The sequence below is a fragment of the Phaseolus vulgaris genome, chromosome 3, assembly GCF_051622355.1.
Source record: "Phaseolus vulgaris cultivar YP4 chromosome 3, ASM5162235v1, whole genome shotgun sequence".
NCBI classification, from domain to species: Eukaryota; Viridiplantae; Streptophyta; class Magnoliopsida; order Fabales; family Fabaceae; genus Phaseolus; species Phaseolus vulgaris.
Genome location: NC_143500.1, coordinates 11,790,967 through 11,808,346, shown reverse-complemented (window position 1 = coordinate 11,808,346; position 17,380 = coordinate 11,790,967). Strand labels below are relative to the sequence as shown.

The 17,380-nt window shown below is 35.8% G+C and overlaps 1 protein-coding gene across 2 annotated transcripts; it reads right to left on the bottom strand.

Annotated features, from left to right (window-relative positions):
* Window positions 1-7,075: 7,075 nt before the first annotated feature.
* On the bottom strand, window positions 7,076-16,200 carry LOC137806589 (protein transport protein SEC23 E). Of its 2 annotated transcripts, none has more exons than XR_011080369.2 (12): window positions 15,281-16,200; window positions 14,995-15,168; window positions 14,653-14,814; window positions 14,220-14,362; window positions 10,987-11,062; window positions 10,663-10,835; window positions 10,476-10,557; window positions 9,318-9,395; window positions 8,552-8,713; window positions 8,196-8,329; window positions 7,851-7,955; window positions 7,076-7,725 (listed from the first exon to the last, which is right to left on the bottom strand). XR_011080369.2 is itself a non-coding variant. In XM_068606791.2 (12 exons), exons 1-12 carry the CDS (start codon window positions 16,016-16,018, stop codon window positions 7,579-7,581), a joined length of 2,304 nt encoding a protein of 767 aa, XP_068462892.2. In that variant the 5' UTR covers window positions 16,019-16,175; the 3' UTR covers window positions 7,076-7,578. The 2 variants fall into 2 exon arrangements, 1 of the variants encoding a protein (XP_068462892.2); XM_068606791.2 differs by having other exon boundaries at window positions 8,196-8,459; window positions 15,281-16,175.
* Between the last annotated feature and the right edge of the window lie 1,180 nt (window positions 16,201-17,380).

Below are 17,380 nucleotides of genomic sequence, written 5' to 3'. Positions count from 1 at the left end.
CAGAGATCATGGAGGCTCCTTTGATTTTCAGCAAAGCTATCAAGCCTATTCACCATGAGTCTTTCAAAAGGCGACATGGTTTGCATCCTGTCTCCTTGATTTTCAGCACCAACACTTGGTCCAGCATCTTGATAATCTTCAGGTGGATCTTCATGTTGAACATCCATATCAGCAGGTTCTTCTTGGTCAAGATTAGCAGCACCACTAGATGAGGCACCATGATCACCATCCTTGCTTATCCATTTTCCACCTACTTTTGCAAAACCCATTTTGCTGAGTGATCCATTGTTCAACTCTTGAGTTGACTTGATCAACTCAGATGTTTCATCTTCAAGGTTAACTTCAAAATAGAGTAGAAATTTAGATACCAAAATAGCATATGGATAATGATAATCACCTAACCTCATGGCTTTTTGCATGTGCTCTTTGATGATATGGATCCAATTGATTTTGATTTTCTTGGTGATGCAGAAGATATAAACCAGATCTTCTTCAGTTAGCACAAAATGATTACTCCCTCTTGGAGTTAGAATCCAAGTTACAATGAGAGCAAGCAATCTCTCATCAAGCTTCAACCCTCCAACCGAGCATGTACTAACTTGAGCATGATTATTCTTCAAGCAACTTTTGTAGAATTGGATTTTGTTAAAATCCTCCACACACCAAGGTTTCCCTTGTTGATTCTCAGACCAGAGAACTTAAGTCCAGCAACAACAGTCCATACTTCATGAGTTATCTCCATTTCTACACCTTTCACATGAGAAACTAGATTGTTTCCCTCAAACTTCAAGTTTGTGTAGAACACCCTCACCAAATCTGGATAAATGTTTCCCTTCATCTCCAGGAACTTTCTGAGAGATTGATCCTTGAGCAGCCTTCTCACATTATCAAGCTTTTGACTTTTCAGCCAATCAAAGCATACAACCTTGGGGTTGTTTATCTTCTTGATACTTGTTTCATACCTATACTTCTCAATGAGATCATTGTCTCCAGAAAACCAGCCTTCTAGCCTTCCTCCAGACCTTACAACCCTGGTTTTGACTCTCTTTGAGGGGGGAGGAGTTGATTCCATGATGGCAGAGACGAAAACAGAGGAGAACACACTTCACAGATTTTTGCAAGAGATGTTGCAATTGGTTGTTCTTGTGGAAGAAATCTGCACTAGATTTTATAGCAGTAAGAGAATCAATTTGAATTTAATTTCATTCAATGGGTACCTGGTTTTCAGAGAGGGAGGACTTGACTCTGCTCTGCACAGAAACTGTCAGAAAAAGCTGAAAATCACATGGTCTTCATATGTGATCTTTGACTAGTCATTAAGGCTCTTGAAATTCCAAGATTTTGGAATATATTCCTTTATGACTGTTGTAACTTCTTTCTGAACATAATCAGCTTTCAACACAGATTCTTTGACCAAGATTCTCTCTTTTAAATTGATATGCAACAGATAGAAATTCAAAATAGCAATTAAAGCAATTTCTTCATAGTGCTGTCAGACCCAAAGCAATCGGTTGTTTCGAAGAAACAATCGGTTGTTTTTCTTCAGTAGTTAAAAACTTGTTTTTGAATTTTAACCATGAGCAGGAGGAGTTCAAAGCAGATGATATTGATTATAAAAAGATTGTTTAACCATAAGAAAGAACTTTGAAACAGAAATTGAAACCAAATAAAGGAAAGTCTTATCCTTATGTTAATTCTTCAATGAGCCATGTGCTTTATGATCAAGAAGCCTCTTTTCACTGTTGAGGTCTTTTGCATAGCATTGATTCAGGTTCAATGAATGCCTTTTTCTTCAACAGCTTGATCAGATGACTCAATCCTTCATTTTTCTTTAATTTTCCTGCATAAAATATTTCAAGCAGCAAGATTTGGTCCCCTTACAAATTTGGGTCCGTTTGACTTTTCTTTGCAGTTAGAAACTTCACATCCCTTAGGAATCCATTTCATAAAACCACTTGGAACAGAATATTTTCTTATTTTACAGAACCTAACAGAGTGGCCTTTCTTCATGCAGTAAAAGCATGTAACAACCGGTTGTTTCGTCTTAACAATCGGTTGTTTTTCTGATTTTCTTGAAAAACTTTTTGAAAACTTATCTTGTTTGTTCTGTGGATTAAAGCCTAAACCAACCTTTCCAAAAACACAGCTTTGAGATGCCAAGACATTCTCAAAGTTTGATTTCCCCTTTGAAAGCTTGTCCACAGTTTCAACAAGATAGTGAACCTTTTTCTCAAGATTTTCACAATTTTTGCAAATGAGAGTATCACATTTGCAAGAGGCATTTTTGAAATGATTTTCCAATTTTTCAAAATCACTTTTTGCTTTTTCCAAAACCTCTTCAAGTGATTTAACTCTCTTTTCAAGCCCACTATTAAGATCTTTCAATCGGTTGTTTGAAAGAACCAATCTATTAGCTTCATCATGTGTTTCTTGAAAAGCTTCAAGTAATTCACTATAATTTTGTTCATTTAAGGAAGCACATGAACTTACCTCACTTGAGCTGCAAGATTCATCATCATTTTCAGCTACCAAACATATGTTTGCTTTTTCATCTTCAGTTGATGAAGAACTTGAAGATGACACCTCATTTTCATCCCAAGCTATGTAGGCTCTTTTTGTCTTGCCTTTCTTCTCCTTATAACTAGTCTTTTTCTCTTTGCTCTTGTTTGGACAATGATGTGAATGTAATAACAAGAATACATGATTCTTTGACATTCTTAGGAGCAACTTGAGTTGGTCATGAAATGGCACTTTACTTAGAATTGGATCAATGTTCTAATTCAAGAACTCACCAAGACTTTGCACCCAACCAAAGCTCATATGGAAGTCCATATATTGTCAAATGGAATCAAACAACAAGGAATGAAGAACAAGAAATGAAAGCTGGACAGAATTGAAATATACAGCTACTGCACCGAACAGAAAATGAAAACAAAGCTGGAAAACACCATTTCAATCGGTGGAAATGAATGGAAAACACTTAAACATGGAAACTACCGAATGAAATTGAAAGAAATGAAAGAAAAAACACTTATGGAGTGAAGCTTGCTGGATTTGAGACTTGGAAATGCATTCACGCCACTTGGAGCCTTGTTCCAAGATAAGTGAAAGGTTGCCGCCACTTGAAGGTCACCATTGGCACACAAGATAAGGCAAAGGAAGAAGAAGACAACAAGACTCACAATTTCTCTCTAAACTTGAGTATAGTTTCTTTTCTTCTAATTTCCAAATCTAGATTTTACAAAGGCAAGCACCTTATTTATAGCCTAAGAAGTGCTGAAAAATGGGTGGGAAAATTCAAATGAAACTCATTTGAAATTCCCACCAAAAACATGTCACATGGGAGGTGTGACCTTTTTCTACTATGACACCTCCTAAAAACTACACCTACACCCCCTACTAAGTCACATGGACAATGTGACTCTCTCTAATACATTCACACCTATTTATTTAATATCCACACCTCCTACAAGAGTCATTCAAATGATGCTCTTTTATTTAATGCTTGGCCTTGCCCCTCATGGTTTGGACTTGGGCTTCTTGGGCTTGGGCCTCATCTTTTGCAAAGACTAATAAGAAGAACTTTAAATGCTTTGGCCCTTGTCCATTTCTTCTATTGATAACATCTTTTTGATTCTCATCAGACAATCTGCCTTTATATGACCTTGCTCACCACAACCAAAACAAGTATAGTTATTTGAATTGAATTCATTGGGTTTCTTGTTTCCATACCTATCCTTGTTGTTGTCTTTGTTGCGGTTTCTCTTTAGGAATTTGCTGAATTTTCTTGACAGCAAGCTAAGGTTTTCCTCATCACTATCATCACTAAAATCTTGCTTTCCCTTGTGTTTGGATGCTTTCAAGGCTATGCTCCTTGTGTGTTTATCTTCACTCTCTTGAACATTGAGTCTATTCATCTCTAGCTCATGTTCCCTAAGCTTTCCAAACAAAGAAGCAACACTTAATGATGTTAGATCTTTAGATTCGGAAATAGCAGTTACCTTTGGTTGCCATGCTCTATCAAGACATTTCAAGATCTTGATGTTCATCTCTTCTTTATCAAAGGTCTTGTCTAGGCTCATAAGGTGATTGATGATGTGTGTAAATCTTTTATGCACCTCAGCAATTGTTTCTCCTTTAAGCATTATAAACATCTCATACTCTTGGATAAGAGCATGCTTTCTAGCTCTTTTCACCTCATTTGTTCCTTCATGAGTGACTTCCAAAGTGTCCCACATTTCTTTTGATGATTTGCATTGCGAGACCCTGAAAAACTCATCAGAATTTAAAGCAGAGGTTATAATATTTTTGGCAATGCAATCGAATTTGGCCTTTTTGCTTTCTGCATCAGTCCATTGAGACCATGGTTTCTCAATGACAGATCCATCCTTTTCAAACTTTGGGATAAAAGGACCATTTTCAATTGCATCCTAAATTCCTTTGTCAAGAGATTCCATAAATATTTTCATTCTTACTTTCCAAAACTGGTAGTTCAAACCACAAAACAAAGGTGGTCTGTTAATTGAAGCACCTTCCCCAAAAGGTAGTCTATCAGCCATTAAAAAGATTTTTAGGATCAACTTGAATAACTTTCAAGAACCAAACTCTGATACCAATTGTAAGAAAAGATGGCTTTAAACTAGATGAGGGTGAATTGTTTAAAGAGGGTTTTCGCAAACTTTTAAAACAAGAATGAATTTATCTAAGGAAACAATTGATTCAGAAATTCAGTTCGCCAAAACAGCAAGCAAAAGTTGTAGGACCAGAAAAACAATCGGTTGTTTCGTAGAAACAATCGGTTGTTTATACCACTAAACAACAAAATAAAACTGAATTTAAAGAGTTAGAGATAGAGAGATTGTACACAGTTGTTTATACTGGTTCACTCCTAACCAGAGTTACATCCAGTCTTCTCAGAAACCCTGAGGAAATCCACTAAGCAGTCACACCTTGATTACTTACACAACAACCAAGAGAATGACCTTGAACACCTCAAGAAACACACTCTCCTTGGCCAACACTAAGATTGCTGATCTTGAACCCCTCAAGAACACACAACCAATCTCAGCAAACACAAAAACGAAACTTGTTCAACAGAGTACAAGGATTACACTTCTTACAGAAGATAATCTGAAATCAATACAAGCAGAATCATATTCCAACACTTTGATCAATCAAAAACTCTTAGCAATCTTAGCACTTTGAAAAACTCAAAAAACAAACTCTTAAGAAAAACTTGTCAAAGATTTTTAATCTCAAATCTGTTTTTCTGAATATATTCAAAGATGTAGTTTGTTATCAAATCTTAACAAACTCTTAAATTGCATTAAAATATTGGTCAAAACATTTAATGACTGGAGCGTAAGCAGTTAAATCATTTAAAGCTCAGTCAAACAGAAAATAGTTTTTCTGTTATGATCCCAAAACAAACAATCGGTTGTTTCCTTGAATCAATCGGTTGTTTCCTTGAATCAATCGGTTGTTTCCTTGAATCAATCGGTTGTTTCCTTGAATCAATCGGTTGTTTTGGTACTTAACAGTTCAACCATTTAAAAACAGTTTTCAATCTTTTTCTCAAAACACTTAAGTATAAACAATCGGTTGTTTCAACAAAACAATCGGTTGTTTTAACTTAGTTTGAAAACATTTTACTTTCACAAAGATTGAGAATGCTAATACTTTAGATTTAATCAAAGGGTGGATTACAACATATAAACTACCCCAGAACAAAGCTAAACCAGCTCAGCAACATCAAGCATAGCAGAGGCTTCAACATCCTTCAAAAGATTTGGATTCTTCAAAACTTGAACACCACTTGGTTCAACAAAGTGCCCTAAGTACCTAACACTAATACGGATGTTAATATCTGCAGAACAACAACAACATTTCGGATAAAAATATCCACAAGTCAAATGTATCTTACGGACAAAAATATCCAAAACCCATTTTTGAAGTGCGGATAAAAATATCCGGAAGCCATTAATGATCATCGGATAAAAATATCCAGAAGCCACTATTCTACAGCGGATAAAAAACTATGATGATGAAGGGTACCTTGACTTCTTCGATGATGGTTCCCTTTGCCTGCGATGATGAAGGTTACTCACGACGAAGCAAACGAACGGAGCGAAGGTGGCTGACGGTGTCTCACGGTGCCTACGGCTGCTGCTTCACACACAAAGGAAGAAGGAGAACAATAAGGTTGGGTGCATGACATTGGGTGCAAATCACATTTTATGTATTTTTTAAATTCATTAAGGATAATTTGATCTTTTCATACATGTGATTAGGTGCTAGTTAAAAATCATCGGGTGCGGGTGCAGGGAGAATTTGCCTTATATATTTGTGTTAGTTCTTATTTCACACTCAAATTATATGTGAAATCATTGATCGTAAGTTCATCATGAAAGCATTTAATGATAGGAACAAGATTCAACTCTTATATTAATTCATATTTATATGCCTATTTTTTTTTTCTATATTCTTATATGCATTCTATCACATCTTCATTATCTTCTAATCTTACCATGTTTTGATTTCTTTAGCTATTTTACAAGCATATTGATGGAATATGGTCTTGGAACCAATAAAATGAATTTCATACCAACTTTTGTTTATAAGGTTTGATCCATAAGTTTCTTTTGATATTTGTCATCTTTTTTCTACTTCAATATCTAGTTTTTCATTTCATGATTCACTTTCTTGATGCTATAAATTGTTCAAAAATGAATTTCTTACCGTTTTGGAATTTACTGTTCTTGTATTTCGATCATTCAATTGATTATATCTAATTCTTGAATCATTCTAAGATAATGTTTGTTTGACTTTTATGGACAAACTTAGCTTGGAAAATCCTAAATTCCAAATCCATTTTATGGGTAAAAACCAACTTATGTTCCCAAAATATCCATAATCTTGACTTTCTAGTAAGGTTCTTTTGCTTGTATACATTTTCTTGTTATTGAATGGATTTACACAAAAACAACTTAATAATTAGTGCACAACAAATTAGTATATCACATTTCGAGGTCAGCTCGAGACTATGGAAATAAAAGAAAAAGAAAAGGAAACAACATAAAAGAAGGATTCACTTCACCAGGATGCGTCATGCAATCCTAACTTGATATACAGAATTGGAAGGATTATAATTGTATTAAACTCCAACATTATAAGATGACTTTAATTACTATGCAACCTAGAGACAAGTAAACCAACTACCTATATCAATTGATAAAACAAAATAGAAAAAAAAAATGCTATAAAAAACTATCTCTCTCCCTCATTTGCTTTGCTGCATTCACGCAAGTACCTCTCAACTTACATTTCATTATCCTTCGTTTCCTCAACACCAAAAATCAAAACACCTTCGAGGCCTTTATTTCTCCATGAAAAAATCCGACCGTAGCCCTAAAGAATAAAACTTCACAACTTTCTTTATTCCTCAATTGATATTGGCCACGACCTGCTCTCCAATAAGAACATAGAAAATAACCGAATGGAACAGCAAAACGTAGGACACATCATTGGCACACTGTCCGAACCAAGTCCGAAGTTAATATCTGTGAGTTACTACTATTATCAGGATTGGACAGCCAGCTTCTGCAGATGGTCAAAGAAAACTTGGAGGCTCACGTCGTCAGTGAAGATTACGTCTGAACCAGCAGCCATTTCATGTGCATTATTGTATGTTGCTGACGGATTCAGCTTTGCTAATAGAAATCTAGCCTGTTCAACATCAATGAATTAATGAAACAAGTTTCTCCTAACATATTGTGAAAGTGGTAAACATCAGCAACACTCAGTACTAAATGAATTTCAGGAAGAGGAAACAACATAATACATGTACTTACTTGGGAACCATGTTGATCACACACTACCAATCTAGGGACAGGGAAACGTTCTCTAATTATGACTTGGGCATCATCTTGGGGAGCTTGTAATAGTTGTGCAAAAGCCTGCCATGTATAAAAGCTATTAGCAAAGCCAGAAAATGAACCAGTGACGAATACAACACATGACTTTAATCATAAAAAAAGGCTACGAATAAAATAATTTCCATCATAAACTGGCAGAAAGCTATAATGCGCCCAATACAAGACTATACATAAATGTTTAATTGTCAATCATTTTGAGAGCAGAATTCAAATGTGACAGTAACTTGTTTAGCAGGACATCTATGAGAAGTGTGTACATGCCTGGTGTTCTGGCTGGTTATGGTAACCCATATTTCGCCATTGAGCTATTGTCATTCCATGAAAGATAACCATACTAAAATATGAATCAAGCAACAAAATCCGGTCCGCGGAAATGGAAGCCACATCTAACAATGCTGGTGCAGGCAACGAATTAAATGAATATGATATTAGAGATGGCTGAATCATGACGACGGCATTACTTATATTTTCCCTATTTAACAACATGCGGAAGTATGCAGTCTCATCTGGACTGTTATTAAAAACCTGCCAATAAATTTAAACACCCAAACTTCGCAAATTTAAAATAAGTATGCAAAGCAATAGTAATACATAAAGAAAATTACAAGAAATGGCACCTGTACAAACTGTGATCTTCGCAGATTGAACATAAATTGGGGGAACAAGGAAAATAATGGATTTAATGTAAAAGATGACGGATCATCCTTGCGGTAGTCACCAAATTTAGAGCAAAGGCGTATGAGTAAACGGTCCAACCATCGTGTGGCATCAAATGCTTCCTGATTGAACATATGACACTATCTAAGTCTGAAAGCTCATGTAGAAACAAAATTTTCCACAACTAAAACTGTAATTTACAGCATGTTATTAATTAGCATAAAAATATCAAATTGAAATAAGCCGCCTCTGAACAAAGGAAAAATCCATAGTTAAATCATAAAAGTCATTTTACTAAACTATCAAACAAGGCCAAATAAAGAAATTAAAACTAAATCGTAGTTGACGTAAAAACCTATGAATTGACAATCCATCAGTTCGTGGTCACATGAATATAAGATTAAAGAGAAATCCTTCACATTTTACATTCCTATGACACCCAAAACTCCACTTTCAACAAAATAGAACTTATCATAAATTGATCACGTATTTGCAACAGTTGAAAAATATAAGAAATACCAGAGCACATGGAATGCATTGCCACTCTATAAGTACCTAGTCCAACCAGATTAAACAAGTGAAAAGTTCATCAAAGCTGCCACTTTCGAAGACATCAATAATCACCCATTTTGACGAAGAAAAAATTTATAGCCACTTCAAATAAATCCCGCAATGGTACATGTATTTACCAAATAGTGGAGAATAAACAAAAAACTTGAGATATACCTCTGTCTCCATTTTCAAAGACGTAAGTCTGGCCATTACTACTGCAGCAGTTTCTTGGTCAAATCCTTGGACCAATTCCTGAAGATAAAATATATGATCTCTTTGAGTAAAGGCCTTCTTAAACAATGAAAATGCATTAATGGAGACAAAAAAAGCCACATGCCAACAATGTCGAAAACATAACCCTAAACTACTACCTTCTTCAAATATACTACTTTAGTCATCAATTTTTGGATTATCCTTCCTTTTTTTGTAGTGGGCTCTAAACTAGGATAAAGCACAAAATTCTGTGCTAAACGATACCTACAAAAGCCCACGGATAGGAGTATTTTTAACTTGGAAATCGTACATCTATTATCTGTTGATCAATGGGTAACTTGAAGTCCTTTATCTTGAATGAAATTAATTTCAGTATTAAATCCAGCATAATTAGAATGCATGTCACATCATCTACTCCTTAATCCATAACCAAACAGTTGTAGAGGAATGGTTTTTCTCACCTACAACTGTAAAAAATCATTCCAAAAATGTCAACCGTAAAAACAACCCCTATTAACGAAGATAAAAACACTCTGGTTGGCATCGGCCAAAAATTAGTCCTGTCACCGTTGGTAGATAAAATCTTGTTGATCCAGAAATAAGCAACCAACATTGAGCAAAAGATAACAAGTCAATGTTGGCCAAAAGACAACCCTGACTACATCAAACTCATGAATAACCACAATTGGAAAATAACATTGGCCTACAATGATGGTAAAATAACATTGATGATGTTGGTCGAAAAATAATCACAATCAACTTTAGTCCAAAAGAAAACTTTGCCGACATCAGTCCAAAATAACATCAAACTGACAAAACCCACAACACCCTTAACACGAACAAGCCAACAGTGTCTCAAAATTAGCCGAGGAGAGAGTACAAGAGATGTGAATTTAAAGTACGAAGAATTCATATTCTTACTTTTCAGGTGAAATTTGAAATTATCTAATTTTAAGTATTCAAATTACCCTTATATAATTTAGAATTTCAATTTCTTTTGATATTCTTGACTAAAACTAAATATTTTGTTATAAAGCACTTCAAATTCTCTTAAAAAATGAATTAGCTTGTTAAAATTTTCCATTTAGCCACAAATATATAAACAAAAACTGAAACTACCTCAGAGTTAACAGCAACATCTACCCATCTTCTAGTTACTGTGGTGACCCGAAGCACTGATTGACCATTTGGACTCTGGTAACTGCAATAAGAACATAACCAATATATTCAGAGATCAGCAAGGAAGGCAAAAAAGACACAACATAGTAAAAATGAGCTCCTATTCATGAAAGTTCTCAAACATAACCTCGTAAGGAATTGCAGGTACAATTGTGGGTTAGCAGCAGATGGAGTATTTGAACGGTCACTTGACAAAAGATCAAAAAGCACAGTCAAGCATGTACTCTTGTCAAGGCCACACAGTTTCCAAGCTGTTGTGTTTCCCTCTCCTATGACACTATCAGCAACAGAAGGCCCTTTCTGCAGTATGTGATAGATTGTAATCATAAAACTCCAAGTACAATAGCTTTAGTTCAGTTTTATTTTTTATGACCCCACATAAATCCCAACTTTAGAGTCACTAGACAACAGGAAATTAAGGTTTGAAACATAAACATGATCTAAATCCAACCTTTTCCAATGATGTGCAAGGTCCAATTATACCCTGAACTTTGATTTCCTTGGAGCAATTAATCTCAAGTGTTCCACTGTTAAATAAATAAAGTAGGCAGTGAGCATGTTTGCCAGAGAAAAAGAGGGGACGGAAAATAAATTAAAATGTAAAATAACCAATTAGAAAAAGTTTTTATCAGACATGATAAAAACTGAAAGATCAAGTCAATACTCATACATATGGATACACAAAATGTTAATATATAAGGAGAAGGAGAAATTAGTCAAGATCATTATAAATTAATGGGTTAGTTAGTTAGTTAGAGGGGTATTTAGATATAAAAAGAGGGAGAAGGATAGGAGAAAAAGGGAGATTTTTGTGATTGTAAATTCAGCATTGCGAAAGGAAAAATCCTTTGTGAAGGGGAAACCCTTGGAGAAGAGATTGATCTCCTATTTCTTGTTTTATTTTCAATTTATTAAATAAAAGTCTTTCTTATCTTTTTCTTTTCAATTCTTGATTCATACTGAAAAACTCTTAAAATATATGATAGGAAGCTTTAAATTTAGGTAATTGAATGACATTCAAACTAGAAAACCCGAAGTCTTTCAAAACCCAATTTTACATCAAATTGATTAAAACATTTCCAAAAGTGCAACTTAAACCCCATATCCCCCATACATGGATTATTAGACAAGACTCAATATTTATTCATGGAGGGATAGATGGCCCTGTTTTAGTAAAATATATAATAAGCTGACTCCTTTACTTGTCCGCGCCCTCCTTTTCCCTTTCATGAGTCCATATACAAGACATGTATAGAAAAGTCATTGTTCTCTCCTTACTACAGCTCGTAAGAGAGATACCAAACTAAGCCACATAATTAAGGGATTTCAACACGTTCCACTAGGACCAACACATGTTGGAACAATGTCATAAGTTTCTAATAGAACAATAAATCAAAGTTGTGAATTGCAAGAGGATTGGAAAGGGGATTAAAAATCGTAACTCAAATGAGGTTGAGTTACTAGTATATGAAAAATTATATTCAATACATAACCAATTAAAAATAGGCTCATAATTCATAAAATGTTCATGCATAAAACAGCTAATAAATTCATAAATGTTTAATACAATTAAACTATATGAAAAACAATGGAGCTTGCTAAAGAGAAGATACAAAATATTTTCAATGGAGCTAGTAAAAGGTAAATAACTACTACCTTTCACTTATATTTGATTTCTAATTTCTTTTTTTAGAAATATAGACTTTGTTTTTAGATTAACTAATTTATTTTTATCTTACTTAGTTACATTCCCCTTTGGGAAGTCATTGATGAAAGATGGGACAACCAGTTGCATAGGTCATTGCGTGTTGCACGCTATTACCTTAATCCCATGTTGTACTATCATCCAAACTTTGGAGATGATTATGAGGTGAAATGTGGAATGTATGATTGTTTGAAAAGGTTGGTGGGAGACATTAATGAGATCACTAAGATTGAGGACCAAATTGAGTGTTTCAAGAGCAAGTATGAATTTTTTGGTAGTCAAATAACTCAACGTGCACTCAAAACAAAAACTCCGCCACAATGGTGGGAATCATATGGTGATGAACATCTGGAATTAGAGTATTGAGTTTGACTTGCAGTTCATCCAGTTGTGAGCGCAATTGGAGTGCTTTTGAAAGGGTAAGAATTTAAATTTATGAGTTGATTTTATTACTATTTTTTCAGAGACTAATATGATGTTATAATTAACTTAATAATTATTTAGGTCCACACCAAGAAAAGAGACCATTTACAACAAAACACCATGAATGATGTAGTGTTTGTGATGGCTAATTCAAGATTGATGAAGAAGAAGGATGTTAGGAAAACAAAAGACTATAACATTGATGATCTTGCTTCTAAGGATGAATGGACTGTGGAGGATAATAAAGCAAATTCAAGTTGCTTCAGATGAAGACGTCTTAGTCGAAGTTGGAGATGTTGAAGATGCTAGTAAAGGTGGTGTTTTTGCACCTATGGATGATTTGGAGGTTCCTCCAATTGTTGATAATGATGAAGGTCATGGCAAAGACAACATTAATGAAAATGAAGATCTTGTGGAAGAGGACGATTATCCTGCCATTAATATGAAAGATTCTCTTGTATAGTTTAATTCTATTAAACATTTCTAAATTTATTAGTTGTTTTATGCATGAACATTTTATGAATTATGAACTTGTTTTTAGTTGTGTTATGTATTAACTATTATTTTTCATATACTAATAACTCTTACAAGTCGAGTTGCAATATTTTATCTCATTTCCAATCTTCTTACATCCTCGAGTTTAACAACATTGGTCACAGTCCCGGTCTTCTCTAGATATTGATTTCTTCATCCAAATTTTGCTATAACACAAAAATTGTATCCAACATTAATTTTTTAACATCTTCAGGAAGTGTTATACATCTAGATGATGTTTTAATTTATACGTCTTCATAAAACATTAATACTTTCTCATTCCATGCAGGATAAATCCTTCCACTTGATGCCATTATAAATCTCAGCTATAACGAGCCCAACATATCAGAAAAATAGAACAGAGAAAAACATAGAGGAACAATGGCGGTGAGCACGAACGGCAAAGAGAGCGACCGGCGGAGAGCGCGACCGATGGCAATTTGTTTTTGTGGGTTTTTATTGGGTTGATTATCAAGGGGTATGATTTGCTTACCAACCCTAGCAGAAAAGCAAACACTCATATTGGGCCTTTAAAACCAAGTACCGCATAAGGTAGGATTTTTTTTGTAACCAGATATGGCCCTTTGGAATCGAGACGACCCAACAATCCTCCAATTCAACGAGAGGCACGTGTACTCTCTCCAATCCACGCGGTTCATAAGTCGCCATGCAAATCACCTCGCTTTCTCCTCCAAACTCGTCTAAGAGTACAAGTATGGGAGTATACTCGCGATTTTCACAACATTGCAATAAACAACCCCTTCACCAGTAGGTACTAAAACACCAAGTATATACAGATTTTATGCTAAAGAATTAAGAACTAAAAGCATAGCAATTCAACATCTCCCAACAGAAAAATTCAGGCATCAACTGTGAATCATACTAAAATGGTGAGACAGGGGAGTAATAAGTTATACAAAATAAATATGAATGAGAATATAAACAAGCCAAAATAAAAACTTCCTTGGGGTGAATTGAATTTAAAATTAAAGTATAGAACAAAATATTGAAAGAAGACCCACTTGAAACAAAGACCAAGAGATTGCTCCCCGTCCTTGAAAACACGCTTGAAAGAGTCCTTGAAGACTGAATGACCAAAACTTTCGGACAGGACAACAAGGCCACCAGTTTTTTCAACTGCGACTTTGATTTCTGCTACTCCAACCTATCAAACAGAAGATGCGAATGAGCACACCACAGTCTGTTCTTAATTGTCAAAGTTGCAACATAGTCTGATAACAATATCAACTGTATTCTAAAGATCCCCACAGCTTAAATAAGAACTTCATTATATATCCCAAGAAAATTCCCAAGTAAGAATTAAGATATTAATAGCTTGAAAGCAGGTGAAAGAAAATGACAATCATAAGGATAATAGCATGACATGACTAACAACATATCAACAAGAAAAATAGGCAGCGAAATGTATCAGAAAATTTGCAAGCTAGCACATACCTGATCAAGGGCTGATGCAAAAAGATCTAAAACGTGACCCTGGCTAACCAGCTGTTTCCCAAGACCCTCATAAAACTTGACTGCTTTCTTGAAGTATGGTGCCGCATCCTTATCAAGATCTTTGTGAGAACGCACAGGATCAGAAAGATCTTTGGACACAATCTGCAGAGAAAGTATAAAATCAATATCTACAGCATCAAAAATACTCTACGCGTTTCTGATGAAAATCCCTCCTAATCTTTCGCCCAAACACCAAGCCCTTCACCCCCATTTATAACAAAATCTATCATCACCAATGACCAAAGACCAAAGCAGTATCGCGAAGAACATAATTTCATTTACCGAACCAGGTCCTTCAGTGCAGGGACCCCCAACCAAAGCAATTATCCTAGCCCCAGTCCCAGGATTACAAGCACCAAGCAGCCCCGTTGCGACGCTCAACGCCACGCCGGTACACCGTGCAGGACGCTTCCCCAGCGAAACCGGCCACTGGTCAGTTTGCAATTCATCCAACACCTGAAGAATAACCCATTAGTCAACAACAATGAACACTGAGAGTCGTTAGTTACTATTTTTGTCATTACTACATTGACACATTGCAATTTGCAAGCATTCTCATGAAACGCACCGAATTGATAGTGTATTCACAATCAGAAGCAGGCAGCAAGAACCTGGTGACAGCAGCAGAAGGTGGCTGAGCCTGCGTCATCATCCCCCCTTTGGGATAGGCCCTCCTGGCGACGGCGAGACCCAACTGTTCCAAAATCTGATCTTTGGGAATGTCCTTGCTCCCACGGAACACGTAAACCTTGGAAATATCGGAGAAGCCCAGCTCATGCACCTGGACCTGCGTGCCAAATGACACAAAGCCAACGAGCGCGTTGTCGGGAAGAAGCCCCAGGGCCTGGCGGAGCGCGGATTTGAGAAGGTCGAGCTCTTCGGCAATGACGCAGGTGTCGAGGAGGAAGAGGAAGACAGGGGTGTGGGAGAGGTTAGGGTTAATGTTGCTGTTAAGTTGGTATTGGAAGGTGGTGTATTGGGGATAGAGTTCGGCAGGGAGGTTCGTTTCGGAGATTTGGGCGTAGTGAGGGGGAAAGTGATTGCGGTTGTAGCAGAAGGGGCAGATCCAGATCTTGGCGGCGAAGTCGACGCGCGAGAAGGGGTTGAGGATGGAGGAGCAGGTCTTGCAGCGGAGAGGCGCGTAGGGAAGCGTGGGGGGAATGCCAGGGTGGGGGCGGAGGAGGGCGATGGTTGCGGCGAGGGGGATGACGCACTTGCTCGCCTCCACCTTGGTGCGCGGCCACAGGTTCCACGTCATTCGCACACCGTCCACGCCTTCGGGATCCGTTTGAGCCATCTCCGACATTGAATCCGATCAGATCAATCTCGGACTAAGATTGAGGAAGCGTTGATTTCTTTCTTTGTCTCTCTCTCTCTCTTGCCACCAAGGGGACGACCGTTACTCGGGTAAACGTAAAAGAAAAAAGGTTTCACCTCCATTTGCCTACGTTTCTTCTCCTTCTAATTTTTTATTATCATTATTAATTTATTATTATATATCTCATTCTTTAGTCATTTATTAGTGTTTTTAGTCTAGTTACTAGTGAAACACTCTTTTAGTTATAATCAATCTTATTTTACTTTTTATTTTATACCTTCAATTACTCGTTTAATATTTAAAAAAAAATCACCAATGTTATTTTAAAATGCAGTATTCCTAAGTTCAAATACATCAAACTAAAAGTCTAATACTATTGTTTAGTAGGTAGGGTGGTTATTTAAGGGTCCAATTAGGTTAGGTTTTATTTATGATTAGATAATCTAATTCAATTAGGTTAGGTTTTATTTATGATTAGATAATCTAATTCAATTCAAACTAACTTGTTCATATTTAGAAGGACTAGATTTAGTATGGACGATTGGAGACTTATTTTTATACTTGTCTTACATTTATTTCCATTTGGTATTGGCATAATCATATGCAGGGCGAATTAGTAGAATCAGCCTGCATTGCCATCTCTAGAGAAAACACTCTCAATCAGGTAACAACAATGGATGTGCATATGGTTATTTTCACTCCATAAAGGGTATATAATATTCGACTCACTCCCCAATATATGAATGATCTAAACAATAGATAGGAATACACTCACATAAAGACTATACACATTAAGAATATGAATATGCTATGTAAGCTTTGTATCTTGTCTTGTGTAATTGTGTTGTCTTCTTCACCTTCAAGGTCTTTATATAGTATTCGGATTGTGATTATTGAAGTTTTGATTCTTCTCTTTGTTCACATGATCGTTAGATACTGGATATGGAAATGCTTTAATCTGATTGATTCTTTTGCGTCTTGGACTTTCAATGGATTTGATTTCTTTCTTCTTTAATCCCAAATGCAAACGTTGATACTTCAATAATATAATCTTGAGTATTTGATATCACATCCTTCATCATTATGTATTGTTCATCATTTTCTTCTCGCCAGACATTGAATATGACAACTTTTGATTTGATTTGGTTATGCACGTCTTTGAGTGTATGAAACAATTTGAATTGTTTCCTTTCATATCTCTAGTGTGAATGATAATCCTTTAATATTTTGTGACTTAATTCTTCAATCATCTATGTCACATTGTGTCTCCTTTAATATATTAGAGGTTGAGTTAGGAAATGTTTTATTTGAAGTAAATTTCGCTTCTTTATCACATATTCCACTAAAACT

Excerpts from the sequence above, each read along its gene's own strand:
- LOC137806589 (XM_068606791.2), bottom strand. The coding sequence starts at position 16,018 with ATGTCGGAGATGGCTCAAACGGATCCCGAAGGCGTGGACGGTGTGCGA. Across the intron at positions 8,714-9,317 it reads CTTTGAAAATGGAGACAGAG|GAAGCATTTGATGCCACACG; the intron begins GTATATCTCAAG and ends ATGTTCAATCAG. Across the intron at positions 7,726-7,850 it reads GTGATCAACATGGTTCCCAA|GCTAGATTTCTATTAGCAAA; the intron begins GTAAGTACATGT and ends GATGTTGAACAG.